The sequence below is a fragment of the Miniopterus schreibersii genome (assembly GCF_964146895.1).
Source record: "Miniopterus schreibersii genome assembly, chromosome: 15".
Taxonomy (NCBI): Eukaryota; Metazoa; Chordata; class Mammalia; order Chiroptera; family Miniopteridae; genus Miniopterus; species Miniopterus schreibersii.
This window is the reverse complement of record NC_138115.1, coordinates 27,465,901-27,484,291: the sequence shown is the minus strand read 5'-3', so window position 1 is coordinate 27,484,291 and position 18,391 is coordinate 27,465,901. Positions and strand designations below refer to the sequence as shown.

The following is an 18,391-nucleotide window of genomic DNA, read 5'->3' as shown; positions in this document are numbered from 1 at the left end:
ATTTATAATGTGTATAATTTCCTGGTAAGGCTAAATCCTGATAATTTCTGTAGAAAGATGACAAATAAAGAATAAGTTATAATTATTATAGTTTTTTTGTGTGATGAAGAAAAGATAATGTGATGTTCTTATATAAATGGGGATTATATAGAGTTTTTAGGAAGATATTTAATATCTGGAAAATTGTTTGAATAATTAACAGTTCATAGCAACTACCAAAGAGAGAAATTATAAAATGCAAAATATAAGGAATTTTGTGATAAAATCTATATGAAAATTGTTCTTAGGAGTGGCAAATCTTTATTTTCAGTGCATAAAAAATGATAATCTTTTTCCTTTGAATGCCTTTATTTTTATTCCATTTTTTGTTGACCTAATTACTTGGATAGATTTTTATTTACTTTCTCTATGAAATATATATTTACCTTTTACACTTACACCTTATTAACTGATTATATTTATTTTTTTTAAGTACAGTGTTTATTGTTTTATTTTTTAATGCAATATTTATGATTGTCAATATGGAATTTCAGCTTATTGAATTAATGAATGTAGAATCTCTCTCAAAGAAATTTCAAGGACTATAGACCTATCCTACTCCCTTCCCCCTCACCCCAAAAACAAACAAACAAAAGCAACAAAAACACTTTTTGTTGCAGGATAAAAATGTGAAATGTTCAGTTGGTCTGCCTTTTAAACTAAAAATGGGAATGTAATTCAGTAAATATAGGGAGTAACATTATTCCATTGTCCTGTTATGATCACTTCAGGAAATGAGGCAGAATGAAGAAGAGAAAACTAAAATTAAGAGGTCGAGACAATGAGAGCTATACATAGCTATAAAGGAGAAAGATACAGGCCTTCTTTCTTCGTAGAGTTATTTCTCTATCTTAGTGCTCCCAAAGACGTCTAACCTTTATCCGACGAAAGGGAACTTTAGTTCCTAGCAAGGAGTGGGTCCCACTAGCCGAATTTAAATGCTGACGGAATTTAAATGCCGTCTTTTAAAGGCTAAAGGCCTGCTGTGATTTCATTTCTTGATACTTTCTCTCTGGGCCAGACAGAATTAAGCTGAACATTCACTGAGATATGACCCTTAGGTCAGAGATATACCACTGCTGCTCGGGAGCAGTGTCGATGTATTCCCATTCAAAGATATCAACTATATAACAATAATTCAAAAATTTTGGTTAGGATAAGCAGGGGCAGAGAGGCAGGAATTGAGAGCTCAGTGGAAGAAGGGTCCAGAGCACATTAGCAGTAACTACACTGACCACAATATAAGGTAAAAATTCTCTGTAATCTCTGCCATGGGGAAAGTCTGGTTTTTAATAATCTCCTTTACCACATATTAATGCTGACTAGGAAGCATAAGTTCAGTTAATGGGACAATAAAGAAAGAAGTTAAGATACCTAACAAATTCTTTCAAGTACTGGCATTTCCAGTCAAAACCCCAGTCAGTGGTCAGTCGTGCAGAGGTAGCAGTGGCAAACAGCCCTGTAATCGTGAAGCTGATTCTTTTATAACAAGGAATTGTTCTTATGAAGACCATCACTTGGTTGGTACCTGCTGATCATAAATTAGGCTAGAAATTTTAAAGGATTGTCTCTCTTTACTATCTTTAAGGAACTAGTAGAATTTATTAGTTAGAAAGTGTAAGTTGAGGAAAATTACAAATAGTAAATTAAAATTCAAGGAAATTAATAAACTTAACAGGATGTTATTTGTTATTTTTGATAAAAAATAAAATACATTACAAATCTTAAAGGTAGTACTTAGTGTAGCCTTTGCTCCTTTGAGGTATCTAACTAATGGAGACTTTCAGAAAGCTTTCCTCTTGGATTTTGAGTACTTATATTTTAGCTGGAGATCCCTTTTGAGGAACTAGAATGTAAGCTCCATGAGGGCAGGGATTTTTTTAATGTTTGTTCATCACTGCATTCCCAGCATCTACAACACTGCCAGGTGCATAGTCTGCACTCAATAAATATTTGAAGAATGAATGAATGAATGAAAACAATGAGTGAATGGACAAATAGATGGACGAATCATATTGCAAAATTACATTGTTAAGCACCCTTAATCAAATTATATATGGGCCTCCCTACATTAAGAACTTTTATAATTTTAGTAGCAATTCTATGGGTATGTGAAGAGAGGAAATTTAAAATAGGGGAAATAAAAATCTGATCATATAAGCAGGGGGTTTTACTATACTTAGCATAAAGAAATGCAGGAAATCCCCATTTTTCAAGAGGCATACAATCCCAAGGATGTGTCTTCTACTCACTTTGATATAGATCAAAGAGAACATGTTTTATGGTATGGTACTTGTTTAATTTTAGAATAATTTTTACCATTACTCCTTAGGTTTTTTTCCTTTCTAAATGTGTGATTGTGAAATAATGTATATTATTCACAAGTGTGAATGTGGACCCATTTTTTTCTAGGGATAAATGTGTGATTTGGATTATAGAAATTAGCCTGATTCAGGAATCAACCTATTCTGTAAAGTGATATATACCTGTATAAAATAATTATGTTTCCAATTAATGAATGTCAGATTTTTAAGGTCAGTAATTTAATTCAATTCTACATAGATTAATTGCACTGCCTACATTGTGTAAACAATGTCTGATGGGTGGAAGGAGGAGAGAAAGCAGTGTTGTGAGATGAAGAACCATAAGACACAGCTTTAAAACTCAGCATTTATAATAAAACCTCAATAAGTCAGAGAAAAGTAAGGAATGGCCAGTAAGAATTTGCTAGGGGCTTACAGAATCATTTGGAAGCAATTAAAATGGACATGGTGATTTCAGTGGGTTTTCCTTGAATCAATTTGGAAATTAATAATTTAATATTTTTTTGTCATTTTTAATGTTTTCTAACTGCCTTTTATTTTAAATTTTCAAGAATTGAAAACATGAATCCTAAGTTTTTGTTCCTTGTGGCAGGGAGGGGGGCCATCCAATCACACTGGTTTTATATGACATTTGAAGAAAGTAGCCAAGTGTGGGATACCTTTTCCTTTTAAACTGAACCTTTTTTTTTTAAAGAAATATAGGCACAGAAAAGCGAAAGGAAAAAAAACAAGAATGAGAATTTGTCTTCTACCTTCTTTTTCCTAGCAAAGAAATTATATCTGCAGGGTCATTGTGAGGATGGAGATACAATATATTTAAAGTATCTAGCATGGTGCCTCTAAGTGTTTAACAAATGGAAGCATTTATTAGAATATCTTAAATTATTTCATTGGAAGTTTTAAAATAAATATATATTTTCAAGTGTATTAGAAAAGCTGAACAATGTTGGGGCATAAATAAAAAAGGTTTGCAGTGGAGGCAGTGACTTTATAAAATTCCAGTTCTGTTATTCTTTCTAGTAAAAAGAATATTTGTATTTCAGAAGCATAGGCTCTTCCTTTAGCTTTGCTCTTATTAATGACAAGCTGTCTTCTTACTCTCCTATATTTTAGAATATTTAAAATTCTGGTTTTCAAAGCTTTTTGTTTGCTATAGCATGCCCTTCAAAGCACCAAATTAAATTTTGGATTTTTTTTTTCCAGTTAAATAGAATATACAATATAAATCAGTAATTGGTTGAATTCATAGGTAATAAATGTGTTAGGAAAAGTATGGAAGCCAAATTCTAACCTTGATTATCTAAGTATCACTGCCCATAGTTGCCATAGATGTTATTTCTCCAAAGAGTCGTTATTCATATGAAGCTCTATCTTAAAAATGTAGTTCAGATTTTGAACAAATGTAAATTCTTCTCTGTATTTCTAAAGTTATAAGATTTTAAAGTATATTTTTAAATTAAGTCATTTTTTAAAAATATCTTTCTGCCATCTCAGAAACTTGCTAACCTAAGCATTTCATTTTAAACATTTTTATGATTTTTATACTTTGATTTTATTACTGTTAGTCTTCTGGGTAAACAGTATAATTATATGATGAATTTATATTTTTAAGTATTTTGCAAAAGTTCAGTAATTCTAAATGGTCATTTAAAAGGCACAGTGTCAAATTTTTGTATTTGTCTCTGCCATGAAATCAGGCAGATGCAAGGAATGATTTCTAAGCCTTAGCTTGCAAGTTGAAACAAACACCTTGAACATTTTGAAGGTTTTCGACGGTACCACAGAAGTAGCATCCTTCAGGACTTGGCTCTGTTACTGAATAACAACAGGTTCATTCAGAATTCAGAATCCGTTGACTTAATCTGTGGTAAAATTGTTAGTTATCATCTTAAAGCTAATCTACCAAAGAATTTTAAATGAACTTCGCAACATTCATTTATGATGGTAAGTATTTTTGAAGAGTTAATCATGACAGGACCAGGTTTTGCCACTTGCCCACAGTATTGAAACCCTTGGCCTTCTGCATACTGAAAGAAGCAAACCTGGGAGTGATAATGCTAGATACATAACAGAGGTATTTATAAAATCAAGTAATGAATATTGATTTCAGTTTCATTAAATGGAGACATAAAATTGAGTATTATACTATTAATTGTGATATTGTGGTTGCGTAAACCATTGAATTCCAATTCCTGTTCCTTTTTTAAAGTGTGAAGTACAGGTTGGTTATTTTGTTAGTTGGTTGCAAAACATCAGTTTCAGAAAAAATATATCTTTACTCTCATATACTTTTTGGTACAAAGTGGGTAATGAGATGCTTTAATTACATCTATTTCTTCACTTGGCATTTACGATATACCTCCTATGTGCCCAGGAATGAAGCAGAAGACTGGTGTGTACCTTGCAGGAGTTTACAATATAAAGTAGCTAAGGAGATGAGACACTAAATTGCTAGGTAGTAATTCCAGGGCCTCTTGTGTGTATAAAAAGTCTTGTCTACACTAAAAGCCAGTTTTGCCATGATTGATACACCCAGATATGATTAAAATAGGACCGTAAATAAAAAAGCCTATATGAACAAGTCTGGAAGAGTCCATCTCCTATAAAGAAGTTAATTTGAAAGCATTCTCACTTTCTCCTTCCAAAATATTAAAATCAGTTGTTTTGGAAGTTTTGACTCACAGAATCTGTGTTACTTCTGCATCAATTAAAAATATTTTTCTAAGGGGCCTGCCTAGATGTGATTACATTGTAAATTAATATTCTAGAGAAGAAGCTTCCAGAGTTAATGATATCATAGAGGTACTATTTCAGCATTTTATTTTTAGACAGACTCTATATGGAATAAATTTAAGCGTGAGGCAACATTTTTAAATCCTTGGAACTTCTTTTAATAGTTATCCTTTCTTTGTCAAACTATAACTTTCATAATTAGAAGTTCCATAGAAGCAGTATCTGTCAGACAGTAGCTTATATTTATTGAGTAAATTGTGTATGTCTGGATGTTAAAATTCAGCCAGCCAGCTTGTAAGGTAGAGGAATAGGGGCTTACACAGTGCATGATTCAGATCCCTGGAAAATAGTAAGAGATGGAGGGGAAGTTTTTAGTTATGTTGTTTGAATGATAATTTATAGTTTTTTATTTCTGTGCTAAAGTGAAAGTGTAATTCAGTGACTGTTCTGCCATTAAGTTAGTAATTGAACTTTTATATGTAGATAAATTTTTTTTTTTGATTGGGAAGTATTGATATTTTTACACATTGTAAATATTTTTGACACACTGAATTTATATTTTTGGTTTTAGGGGAAGGAGAAATCAGGCCAAGAGAGAGCGCCCATTTTTTTCCAAAGTGTAGGAAAGTTTAGAACTTGGAGTGTTTCTTCTATACACATTTAACATAAGTGAAAGTTTCCCAGCTATTGAGAAAGATGAACAGGTCCCGATGTAGAAATTATAAAAATGCCACCTAAAGAGGCTTAAAAGCAAGAGTGAAATATAAAAACTTAATAATGATCTCACCATAAGAACCCCTTCCTCTGTTCTCTCTAAAGTGAAGTAGCACTGCTCCCAGGCCCAGCAGAGACCTGATGTTAATTTAGTTCAGTGCCTTCAAGAGAATGGACCAAAGGAGGCCCTGAGGATCACCTTTTTGCGAGGTTTTGTCATTTAGTTCTCTGGCTAAGAAGAGACACTATTTCTCCTACCCCCTACCTCCCAAGATTGTGGAGTTAGAGAAATTTGGTATGAATGTGGATAGCAATGGAAGAGTGAGAAAAGGGAAGAAATACTTTGTAAAATGTTTACTTAAACTCAGAATATAACCTATCAGTGATCTAAGAGAAGCTGGGTATCTTTTAGAAAAGACAGCCTTTGATAAAAACTATCCTGTATTTAAAAAATAAACAAGGAAAATGTCATAAAATCTTATGTCTGGCGTATGGGGTGATATTCCGTAGAGTAGGCCGTGGTGGGGAGAGTCTGCAGTTCTCATCTAGAACAGATGTGGTTTGTGGCCTGAGAATAGTAGAATGTTAGTTCCATGTGGTTAGTATCGGCTGAAGCTAGATCCCGATTCTAGAGTGGAGATCATCAGGGATTTAAATTGAAAAGTCAGTGGAACTCACTGTCATGGTTTCCTCACAGGGTTTTCTTGGCTTATCTTTTCGTTGTTGATTTGCATCCTCTCTGACTCGGCCTTTGTACCCATAATCCAGGCTGAACCACTGATTTGTCACTTTCTCTCTTGGAGGCCCTGTGATAAGCATCTTTTTTTTTTCTTGTCAGTTCAGTTTATTAACGATGACCTCTCATGCTTCTTATGGTATACAGCCTTAATTGGCCTAGGACGTCAGCATATAGTCCGTAGTGTCCAAAACATTGATAAATTTTTAAAGTTCTTCTCTCCCAGTTTTAAAAGTCATATCTCAGTTTAGTTATTAAGGCTAAGCAAAAATCTAATTCTTATAGCATAGTGAGTAGAAAGGACCTCATGTCACACTGGATATAAGAAAAACTAATGGAGCCCCAGCTCTGCCCTATGTGCCTAAGGGAACCTGGACCAGTGACCTAATCTTTCTGAATTTCAGAAACCTCATTGAATAACTAAAGAAGTCGGATGAGTTTATTTCTAAGACCCCCCTTCAGATTTTAACATTATTCAACCAAATTAACCGCCTTAAATATGATCAGTTCTTTCAGATAGTTATGTCTGCTGCCATTAATGGTGTGCAGAAGAATGCAGTAAGGGAATTGGTTTCCAAGTGGAACCAGTTTAAGAGCAGGACTCATCTCCTTTAAAAAAGATAAGCTAGATGAGGGGCTGGATCTTATATAAGTGGCCCCTCAGGGAGATTCAGTGTGCCCTGGGACTCACCCACATTGGCACTCATGAGATTAAAGCATTGCCCGCCTGCCCCCCCCCCCGCCCCCGGTTCAGTCTCTATTGTAGCTCCTTTTTTCTTGCCAGACTTGGCCTTTCTTCCTGACCTGTGTGTGCTGCTTCCTCCTTGGCTGCTTAGTTTCTGTTGCCCTAACTAGACTTTCTGGATAATACCTTACTCACTTAGGTCTTACATGGCTGTCTCTTCTGACTTAACAGAGTTTGATTCTGAGCCTTCGTTCCTTCTGGCCAGTTCTGAGTTGCTGTCCTTTACATGTCATCCTCCTGCTGAGAACATTTCACAAAAGCTCTTTTGGAATTAAGTGGTATTTGCCTGTCCACTGTGTATGATGGCATAAATAATTGATGTTAAGAGAATGCCAGCATTTCCATCCAGTTCCCTTGCCTCCGTGTCCACCCACTTTGAATTTTCTGAGAAGTTTGGTGGCACCACTAAGAATCTGTCTGAATTCAGTTTTCACATCCTCTGCTTCACTTGATTTGATCACAGTTCAAAGTCCAAGCTGAAGTTCCTTAGTACCTGGAAAATACTTGATTCTCGGTCATGCTGGAAGAATAGTTGGGTTTATTTTTTGGGAGACTGTATCTCTGACTCTTTAGTTCTTCATATGCTCTGAGGAAAAAATGGTGCATGATTTGGTCACCACTAAGTTACAGGTACACTAAAGCCCATGGAGTGTTGTGAAATCCCTTATAAGCCAAGGCCGTCTCATTAATATTCCCTTGTATGCAATGAACCTCTGCCTTAGGGATCTCCTGTCCCAATGACAGGAGCCTTAGATTCTGTCCCAGTCTATCCTCACCTACCCTGCAAGAGCTGCAATGTCAGAGACAAAAAGCTCAGCAGAAGCATGCAGTCACGATTCTAAAGACACCAGCAGAGAGGCGCATAACATCTGGTGTATTCACCTAAAACTTGGTCAGTTTAGGGTGTGGTTTTATTTATTTATTTTTTTATTTTATGTGATTTAATCCTGTAGTTAAATGTACAGCCCAGGTCCCTAGAAAAGCAGAGCGATGGCCTCCTTCACTCTAAGGGTTCAGTTGGCCACTGACACCTCTGGCGGCCCAGCACAGTGTCTGTGTGGAATAGGGTCTCTCTCTCCTCCCTCCCCCTCCCCAGCAGATTCAAAAAGAACCACGAATGAGACAGAACAACTTCTGGCTCCATTTGGCATTGCTCTTACATCCTAGGTCCTCTGCAGGCGCTAGGACTTGGCTTTCTGTCATTACCAAGGCTGTGTAGCACAATGGGGTCGTTGAAAGGCACCATGGAGACTGTAGTATATTGCTCTTGACTTTCCAATCCCAGATCTGAAAGGCAATCTGGTGCTCTGCTAGACCTTCATGTGGGTCAGAGGGCTGTGACTGCAGCCACTGCCTACTCCTTCCCTGCTGACCTGAAAAATTTGTTTCTGGATTCAATTCCAAGCTTTTCCCTGTCTTGTAATCACATTTGTATCCTCATTTTGGTCAGTGTATATACTTTATAATGCTCCTTTTATCCCTGCTCAGATGCTCTCAGTGTCCTCAAGCATATACAACCACTGTTAGTTCCTGATGCTCATTTACATGGCCTCTCGGGATATCCTTTTGGATTGGAACCTTGGGTTCACATTCTAATTTTTCCATATATTTATTCTCTTGCTCTCAAACCGATATCTCGATGGAGAAGGTGGACCAGATACTCAAGTAATATGCTTTCTGGAACCCTAGCAGGGTTACTAGAGTCCCTCCATAACAAGTTGGTTACAAGTCCAGGCCTCCTGCCGTAGACATTTTGTTAGACTGTAACCTAAGAAGGGTTACCTTGTGCCTGAAGGAAACATACCTCCAGATAATCCTACTGTTTATAGCCTAACAGGAAAGGTTTACCAGCCACCTTGCAGCTATACTTCATCCCCACAGTATCAGCCACCACACCCCCAGAACTTGAAAGCACAAAGCTCTGCTCTAATGTTACTGTGATTGGCTACTAGCGTCGTTCTCTACTCTCCTCTGGCCTGAGAGGAGTGTTCTTTGGTAAGGCCACTGATGGCTTTTTACCAGCTGATAGTAAAACTCCCATTCTTGAGAATGGATGTTGTTCTTACCCTTTGTAGATATTTCACTGTCTGCTGTAAGCCCCATGGCACCTGTCATTGCTAAAGTGTTCTTGCTAACAAAGGGTCAAGTGCTACAGCACTCATCTCCAGTCTCTCCTAATACCTTTCTTCCCATGTTGCTTCTGAAAAAACGTGATAGTTTTGCTCAGGCTCTCATTTTTATTTACCTACTGATTGCAGAGGATTGGAGGTAAAACAGTCGTTGCTATGTCCTCCCATTTTACGCAAGGCCCAGGGAGGTAAAGTGAGTTGCTCAGCATTATAGAGCACATCTTACATGCCTGCATGGTTGCTGTACCTACCCTGATCCTTGGCAGATTTATGTCTTTGGTTGAATGTGGCCAGTAAACAATATCCAGAAGCTTCTTTCTAATCTGGCCTATGTCCAGTTTTCCCAAGCACCAGGAGCCAATTCTAATAGTATTTCTTAGTTCTCGGAGAGTGATCACACGTCCCCGTTCCCACCACCACCACCATTTTATTCTCTGATAATGTAGTTACCCTCAGTATAGGCAATTGTTTCTCCCAAGTTTATCACTTCTCATTCCTAAGTAAAAATAATTTCCCAAGCCACTTGAAAGGAGCCTGAGTTCTGGTCTCAGCTCTGTGATTCCAGGCAAGCTCTGTATTATCTAAATCCTCAATTCCTTTATATGCTGATGGGAATAATCCTAATAATGCCCACAAAAGGGTTAAATCAGATAATGTAACAAACTGATTCGCACCACACCTGGCACAAAGAAGTACTCAACAAATAATAGTTTTGTTAACATTTGTGTTGTGATTGCATTAGCATTTTTTATAATATGCTGTTTTTTCATAGGACCACACAAGCGAAACTTAATTTCTTCCCCACACTATTTATTTTGTATCTATACATTATTGCTTAATGAAAGGAAATTATAGGCTATCTTGTTTTTAAATTTTAAAAAAAGATCCATGATTATAGTGATTACATGTAACAGGGCTTGGGTTACTTTTCTAAATATTTAACTTAATTTCAATTCGCTTGCTAAGAAAGTAGCCAGAGGGTGGCTCTGTGAGGAATCCACAGTTTTCGCTTTATAAGGGCCGAGTGTGGACCATGATTTTCCTAGAATATTGCTGTGGCGGGAACCTGTCCAATGGTAGTTCAGTTATATCTTTCACTCTTTCTTGAGACTGTTTATACAATACCTCTGTGCTATTCATGCCATGTAATTATTTTTTTAAGTGTTTTTGAAAATAATCAATCATAATCTGCCCCTGACACCTGTCATTCAGCCTGGCAGGTCCTTGGGGGTAGCCCAACCTTTCTGATGAGATGCCTGCCCCCACCGCAAAATGATGGTTCCAGAGGTAAAAACCTTTGCTGAAAACAACATTCAACTTTTAATGAAATTAGCCTACTTGCATTTACAAGCAGTGAAGTTTTCATCTTTGTGTTGTTATTTATGCAGCATTAACCTTTTTCTCCAGATCATTGAGACTGAAAATATGATGGACCGAATTGTGACTGGCTTGTCTGAGTCTAGTGTCAAGGTGCGGTTAGCTGCTGTCAGGTATGAGCTTTAAATGGTCTGAATAAAAATCCCTTGCCATGTGTTTAACCTGTTTCCTTCCCGGACCTTCACCAAGTAAGCACAGAATCCAGGTGTTGCTCAAAAGTCTGCTCAGGTGAATTCGGTGTGTAACATTTAAACAGAGAAGCTGGCCTGAAAAGCCCATGAAGTGTTCTGAAGTAGCTGAATTAGTAATGTCTGTGGCTATACTTGAAGTGTGGATTAGTAATTGTGAAATGCCAAGCAGTGTGTTTGAAAAGTGTAAGTTTCAGCTTCTCGTGAAGCTAATTTTGATTATTCTTTGTAGATGTTTGCACAGTTTATCTAGATCTGTGCAGCAGCTTCGGACCAGCTTCCAGGATCACGCCGTGTGGAAACCTTTAATGAAGGTAAGGAAAGAAAACGTCAGCAGTTAACACCCGTTCCCAGAGCCTTTAGTGAGCTGAGGTAGCTGACAGCATTCCCGGGATTAGGAGTGTGTGTGATTTTTGTGTATAGCATTTTGAGCAGTTATCTCCTCATATCTCATGTCCTAAGCACCTTTAGACCTGCAGAATGTGTTTCTAAGGTCAGCATCTCATGTGTGACAGGAAAGTACATGCCTGGTTTTCTTTTATTAAATAAAACTTGAGTGACTCATCTGATCTCAAAGTGTTTCGTATTACACTTTGGACTTACGTCCAGAGTCATCTTTGTAATTTTTAGTTATAGAAGAAAAGGAATCAGCCATTTACAGATGTAATCTGTCTTAGTCTTTTGGCACTCCCTTGATATTTTTAAATACAATTGTTACCTCCTGCTTCTCTACTCCAAAATATTTGGTCTTAGGTCTTTCCTTGAGGGCAAAAGTGTAAAAAGCTGTTCAGGTCAGTTAGATCTGAGTTGAGACTTAGATGGATGCGTCAAGTTGCTGCTAATATTATTCCTGATATATTACAGAAGCACAGGTCAGCTTGGCCTCTGGTCCATCTTTACTTTTTTTCTTTATGTGAACATACACCTTGCATTTAATCAACAGAATTTTTTGTTTATGTTTTTTATTTTTTGTTTTGTTTTTTGCTACCTGCTAAGAAAGCCTCCAGGCACATTGGGGCTACCTGTTGTTGTTTTTTTACTGTACAGCTCTTGCCTTCAGCTTAAAGCATCGGGTTACAGTAGAGGCATCAATGTGGTAGAAATAGTCAGGGGAGGCTCCAGGCAGGAAGAATATGGAATAGGCTTTGAAGGCAAAAGGAAAGCAGGATTTGCCGGAGAGAGGAGCAGCAAGAATAGCAGCATTTCATCACACTGGTGTGCAGGAAGGGTAAGGATGCCTTTGGGACTGCAGTAGAGGGGTGGGAAGGAGCACCAGGTGAAGAGTTGGACCAGTGCTGTCTTCAGTTGAGTTATTTTCCTACTGCCACTCTTTCTTACCCTTAGAGTTCAGCTTAATCTTGATTTATTGAATCTGTTCATTCAAGATTTTTTCTTTAAGTGCTCCCTGTTTCCCAAAATAACTTTCAAATATTTCTTCTGGAGCCATTTTCTCTGATTGCTCTATCATATGAATCAAAAATGGAGCCCTGGCCTGTGTGTCTCAGTTGGTTGGAGCATCAACCCCCGTGCACTGGAAGGTCGCAGGGTCAGTTCTTGATCAGGGCACATACCTGGGTTGCAGGTTTAATCCTGGGTCAGGGCATGTACAGGAGGCAGCCAGTCGATGTTTCTCTTTTTCTCTCTCCTTTACTCTCCCTCTAAAATCAGTTTTTAAAAATTTAGTAGCGTGGTTTTTGACTACTTCTACCTGGGAAAGGTTTGGTGAACAATCCGGAAGGGTTTTGCACACTTGGGTACATGTGGGTATAATTACTATAAAACTGCTACTTTGTTGCACATTTAAAGTATAAATACTATTAAAAGCTCAGAAGTAGATCAGTAATTTATATTAGATATTTCAGTTCCTCTTCAAAGACTGCATGTCTATTGATTTTTCCTCTTTTGCTTTTCCACTTTGTTAACTGTTGGTTAGCAAACCACAGGAGAGTAGCCATTTGATTTTAATTAAAAATTTTGTTTGTGATTATTTTTTGTTAATATTTTGGTGAAATTCAGTCAGTGTTACATGTCAACTTCTGAATTTCATGTTATATCTTATCTTACACTGTACTGAGTAAATGTTTTTAAGAATTTCATAGATTCTCTTCTGTTATCATTCAGTGTTACTTAATTTGAAAATAAAACTTCTTTTCAAATTAATGTGGTAAAAACACATTAATCTCTATAAACAACGAATATTTTTAAAAAGTGAATCATATCAAGCAAAGCAGCTTTTTAAGCTTTGGTACTTTTAAAGCCTTGGTACACACGCACTTATTTAAACCAGTGATTCTAAATAGTGTAATTTTGGGAAATGATTATTACCCTTATTTTATGAACATTCAGCTCCCATTTTGTGTAGTGCCATTCAGTTGATACAGGCCAGGATAAATTAGACCATAGATACATAGATTGTCCCTTCAGAAGCTTAAATTTGTTACCAGAAAAGGAGGTTGGCGTGCCTGCACACAGAATTTGAACAGTGTGGACAGTGATAAGGGTCCTGTGAGAGGCCACAGACAGTGGCCGTGATTGCTCAGAGGACAGAATGGCTTCTGACTGGGGGGCTCTTTGGAGCCGTCTGGAAGGAGATGGCCTTACAGCATGGGTACGGGGTGTGCCTGGGCATGGAGGAAGGGCATGGAAAGGCAAGCGAAGGGTGAACAGGGCCTTAGAGGGGCTTGTGGCAGACACAGATCAGCATGCATAATATAGGAGCTTTGATCTTCATCACCCGGCTCACAGCTCACGGGAATGTTAAAGCACTGTCTCAGGAGAGCTGTTTCTATTGTGTAATTCTTGCTTATTCTTAACTTGGGAACTTCAGACTTGATTTAGCCAAAGAAAGCAGGTAATGTATTTAACACTAAATTTTGTTATGATTCTCCATTTACAGTTTGCACAGCTAAGCTTGTAAACCTTATCCAAATCTGAGTCCCAAATGCAAAGGATTTAGGTAGAGTGGTTATTGTCTATAAGCGGTAGTGTTTATGAAGCCTGCTCTCTTAGAATCTAGAAAGAACAGGTTCTGATAATAGCTGATAGCGCCTAACACTCGTCTTCATGCCGCTGTCTTCTGAGTTTAGTGAGAGTCTGTGGCATTCAGTTTACTGTAGACCTGCCTTATACCTGATACTGTGCCTCGTAACAGCAACAAAAACTATGGCAATAAATTACCTTTTAAAAAGCTTACTTGTATAGCCATTACTATGTGCCAGTTACCATCCTAAAATCTTTTCGCTTATAGATTCCCACCACAGCCTTATGAAGCAGGTACTGTCATCCCATCTGACAGCCGGGGCATTCACACACCTGTTCAGTGGCTGGGCTGAAACTTGCACTCAGGCAGTCTGTGTTCTTAACTTTTGTGCCATTGTGCTTCCCTTGTTGTTCACTAAATTACATTTTATCGTAAACAGTCCTATCAAGGAAGTGTTGTTTTCTTTAATTCCTCAGCCCAAAAGCTCAGAGGGTAAGGAATGTACTCAAGTGCACACATCTCATAAATGGAGGAGTTGGGGTTGGAACCAGGGCTATGTGATGCCAGTCTCGAGAGCCCGTTCCCCACCTTACCCTGCCTGTGCAGTAGTTTCATCCCTCTGGGCTCCTGGTCAAACAGGTCCTTCTAGAGATGCATCAGAAAGTTTTGGGCCCTCGGGCAGTTTTGTGGTTTCATAAATGCCCTGATTTGATGAAGTAGAATGAGCTTACTTTCCCCAAAGCAATTACATAGGGCACCCCCTCCCTTCCTTGTGTCTGTCTTCTTTTCCCTTCAACAACCCCCACCCTGGTAGTGGGGCTGTATCTTCTCCAGCAAGATAGTAGTGAAGGCCTTAGTCATAATTATAGGTAAAGGCTCACGATATCAAGTGGATCTTTCCTAACCAGCTCTCTAATATGAGAAATCAGGTTGAACATAGTTTCCCCCCCCCATTTATTCTTATGATCTCACCTCCATGGGTCCAAACCACTAATAGTATCCCTTTTTGTAATTTCCTAGGTTTTACAAAATGCACCAGATGAGATCCTAGTAGTAGCATCTTCCATGCTATGTAATCTTCTTCTTGAATTTTCTCCAAGCAAAGAGGTTAGTATTGATTTTCTCTTCCTAGACTTTGCCCTGTCCTACCAAAAGCTTAGTCAAATAATTTTCACAGTAGTTGACACTGAAAATTGAAGATTGATTTTAAAACTACTTCTGAATTGTTTGACACTGCAAGGAGGGGGCCAGCAAAAGAAATCATTTTAAAATACAGTTATACTAATTTTTGTCATCCCTTTTATCCTGCCTGGCATATTCAAATTATTTAAAAGGTTTTATAGTTTATAGCCACTCTGAACTGCCTGCAACAGCAAATATAAGATATAATTACACAAATAATAGACTATTTTCAAACTATATTTACTGCAGAATAAATGAAGACTCAATTTTGTAAACCAGGATTACAAGTAATTTCAAGGACATAACTGCTGGAGTCAGAAAATAATCTTTTTAATGTTGAGTGTTAATGGTAGTTGTTTGAGGAAGAAGTACATGTGGAGATATTTTCCCCGTGTTTTATGCATTTTATAAATTATTTGAGCATGTATTATTTTTTATAGGGAAAATTAAAATCAACTTTAATAAAGGAAGGAGGAACCCTTACACAGTTAATTTTATTATGTTAAAATGTCTCTGGTCTGCCCAGTCATGACCTGGGGTTAGACACTGTGCTTTATTGTGCATCTAGTAGTCTCATCTTTGTTGAACTTTTCTGCATTGTAATACCAACAGACTTCTGACTGGTTATTAGGTAGACATTAGTAACAAGGTGGAGGTTCAGCGACAGTTACTCAGCAAGCAGTAATCTTGGAACAAAAGTGTAGAGACTGGCAGTTATTCTGAAGGAAGACAAGGCAAGATAAGATGCCAGAACTTCTATCTGGTCTTCCCTGCCATGGTGGTGGGGATCTTGGTCCGATGATGATCTGGTTACAGTCAGTGTGACACCGTTAATCATCCTGCCTAGCTGTTGTGACTCCTCAGATCTACCTTCAGAATATTTAGGGTCTAGCCCTGGCTGGTGTGGCTCAGTTGGTTGAACATCACCCTGTGTACTGAAAGGTTGCTGGTTCTATTCCCGGTCGGGGCACATTCCCAGGATGCAGACTTGATCCCCAGTAGGGGGTGTGCTGGAGGCAGCCGATTAATGTTTCTCTCTCTCTTTCATTGATGTTTCTCTCTCTCTCCCTTCCTCTCTCTCTCAAAATCAATAAAAAATCTTTAAAAAAAATATTTAGGGTCTAGTTGTGCAGTAAGGTAGATGAGCTCAGGCATGGGCTCATTAATGCAATTGGTTTTTCATATTAAAAGTAAACCACTATACTTAGTAATACTGTATTATATATTTGAAAGTTGCTAAGAGTAGATCTTAAAAGTTCTCATCACAAGGGACAAAATTGTGACTGTATGATGATGAATTTTAACTAGACTTATTGTGATGAACATTTTGCAGTACATACTTATGTTGAATATATATGTGTTATATTTACACCTGAAACCAAGGTAATGTTATATGTCAATTATATTTCAATAAATAATAAGCTGGATCTTGAACTGGGAGGTAAGGAAGTGCAATAAGAACATTATTGGACCAGGTGACAAAATTGGAATATGGACTATAGATTCAATAAAAATACTGTTTTAATGTTAACGTCTCTGAATTTCATAACTGCTCTGTGGTTATTTAAGAGAATATTCTTGTTCTTAGGAAATACACGTTGAAGTAGTAAGGGTAAGGGGCATGATGTGTGCACTCTACTTTCAGATGGTTCAGAAAAGATAAGTGCAAATATGGGTGTATAGAATGAAAGTGATAATGATTAAGCAAAATGATATGGCAGATTGTTAAAAATTGGTTAATCTGGGAAAAGAATATATGTAAGTTCCACGTATTAACCTTGCTACTTTATAAGTTTGAACTTAGTTGAAAATAAAAAGTAAAAAAAAAATACTGCCATTTGTACAAGTAGAGGAATGTGCGTCCTTTGAAAATATCATCATTAGAGGCACTGCTCTATTTCTTGGTATATAAGTCTCAATTGCTTAGGACATTTATAGAATCCACTTGAAAAATGGCTTTTTAAGCATTCGTTGGTGATGGTAAATCAGTCCTCTAGGATTTGAATTTTTATAAAATTTAAAAAAAAAATTTTCAGCTAAGTATCATAAATTAAGTGGTCAGGCTACACTGTGCTATTTTAGGTATAAAACATGGTATGACTATAAGTACAAGACTGTTTGCTTGTATCATTGAGAAGTAGTCCTGAAAGTAGTTCTAAAGGATGAATTCTGTTTGGAGTAAGACTGACAGTTTGGAAGGAGGATAGTTAGGTGTTCCATTCTAGGTCAGCCTATTGCTTCATAGTCACAGCTTATATACAAAACACAAGATAGTGAAGTCCATGCCTACACAAAGCAAGAGTGATGGACTCTAAGAGGATGGTGAGAATGAGAGTGTGGAACTAGATACTGGGGTCATAAGGCGGATGTGTGAAACGTACAGATTATTAGGACATCTGAGTCTTTCAGGACTACCAGAAAAACAGGAAATGACGGGCTATTTGTATTTTTAGATTTGAGAGAATAATTGCCCTTGACCTTCTCAAGGGATTTTTATGGCCACCTCAGTCCCTGTTCCGTGAAACTTGCTTGGAATTGGGTAAGAGTGCGAACAAAACAAAATCATAAGCAGAGCGCCAGGGTATGTACACATTTAGTTCACAAACCTGACTTACAGCCATGTTTTCTTTTCCCTTTCCAATGGCAGCCAATTTTAGAATCTGGAGCCGTAGAGCTGCTTTGTGGCTTAACCCAAAGTGAAAATCCTGCTTTACGAGTAAATGGAATTTGGGCTCTTATGGTATGTTTCACTCTTTTATGTATGTCATCATTTACAAAGAGAAGAGAACTATTTTCAAAGTTAAAACTAAAGAATGTGCTATTTGAAATGTTTGGAGTTTTCTTTTTTTAAAAAATCTTGCTATTTTAGCTCAGTTTCCATTTATTTATTTATTTGTGACCGTATTACAAATATCCCCCTTTTTCCCCCTTTGCCCCCCTTCACCCAGCACCCCAGGCCTTCACCACACTATTGTCTGTGTCCATGGGCTCTGCATATATGCATATAAGTTCTTTGGTTAATCTCAGTTTTTTAATGACCTAGGACCTAGAAGACTCCATATTCAGCTTTCGGATTCTAATATAAACAAGTTGCTTGGCCACTGTGTGCCTCTGTTCTGCTATTTATTATTAAGAAAAGTGGACAGATGTTGAAACTTGACTTATCTAATTTTGGAAAACACATTTTCCTCATCATGAACATATTGATCTCCTTTACCCCCCTCCTCCCAGCCCCTGCCCCACC

The 18,391-nt window shown here is 37.5% G+C and overlaps 1 protein-coding gene across 2 annotated transcripts in view; it reads left to right on the top strand.

Annotated features, from left to right (window-relative positions):
- ARMC8 (armadillo repeat containing 8) overlaps nucleotides 1-18,391 on the top strand; it is an 85,611-nt gene that overhangs the window by 52,654 nt on the left and 14,566 nt on the right. For both annotated transcript variants that reach the window (XM_081160470.1, XM_081160469.1), the window contains 4 exons: nucleotides 10,828-10,910; nucleotides 11,218-11,299; nucleotides 14,986-15,072; nucleotides 17,795-17,887. In XM_081160470.1, the coding sequence (XP_081016596.1) occupies nucleotides 10,828-10,910; nucleotides 11,218-11,299; nucleotides 14,986-15,072; nucleotides 17,795-17,887 (345 nt within the window). The remainder of the gene's footprint in view (nucleotides 1-10,827; nucleotides 10,911-11,217; nucleotides 11,300-14,985; nucleotides 15,073-17,794; nucleotides 17,888-18,391) is intronic.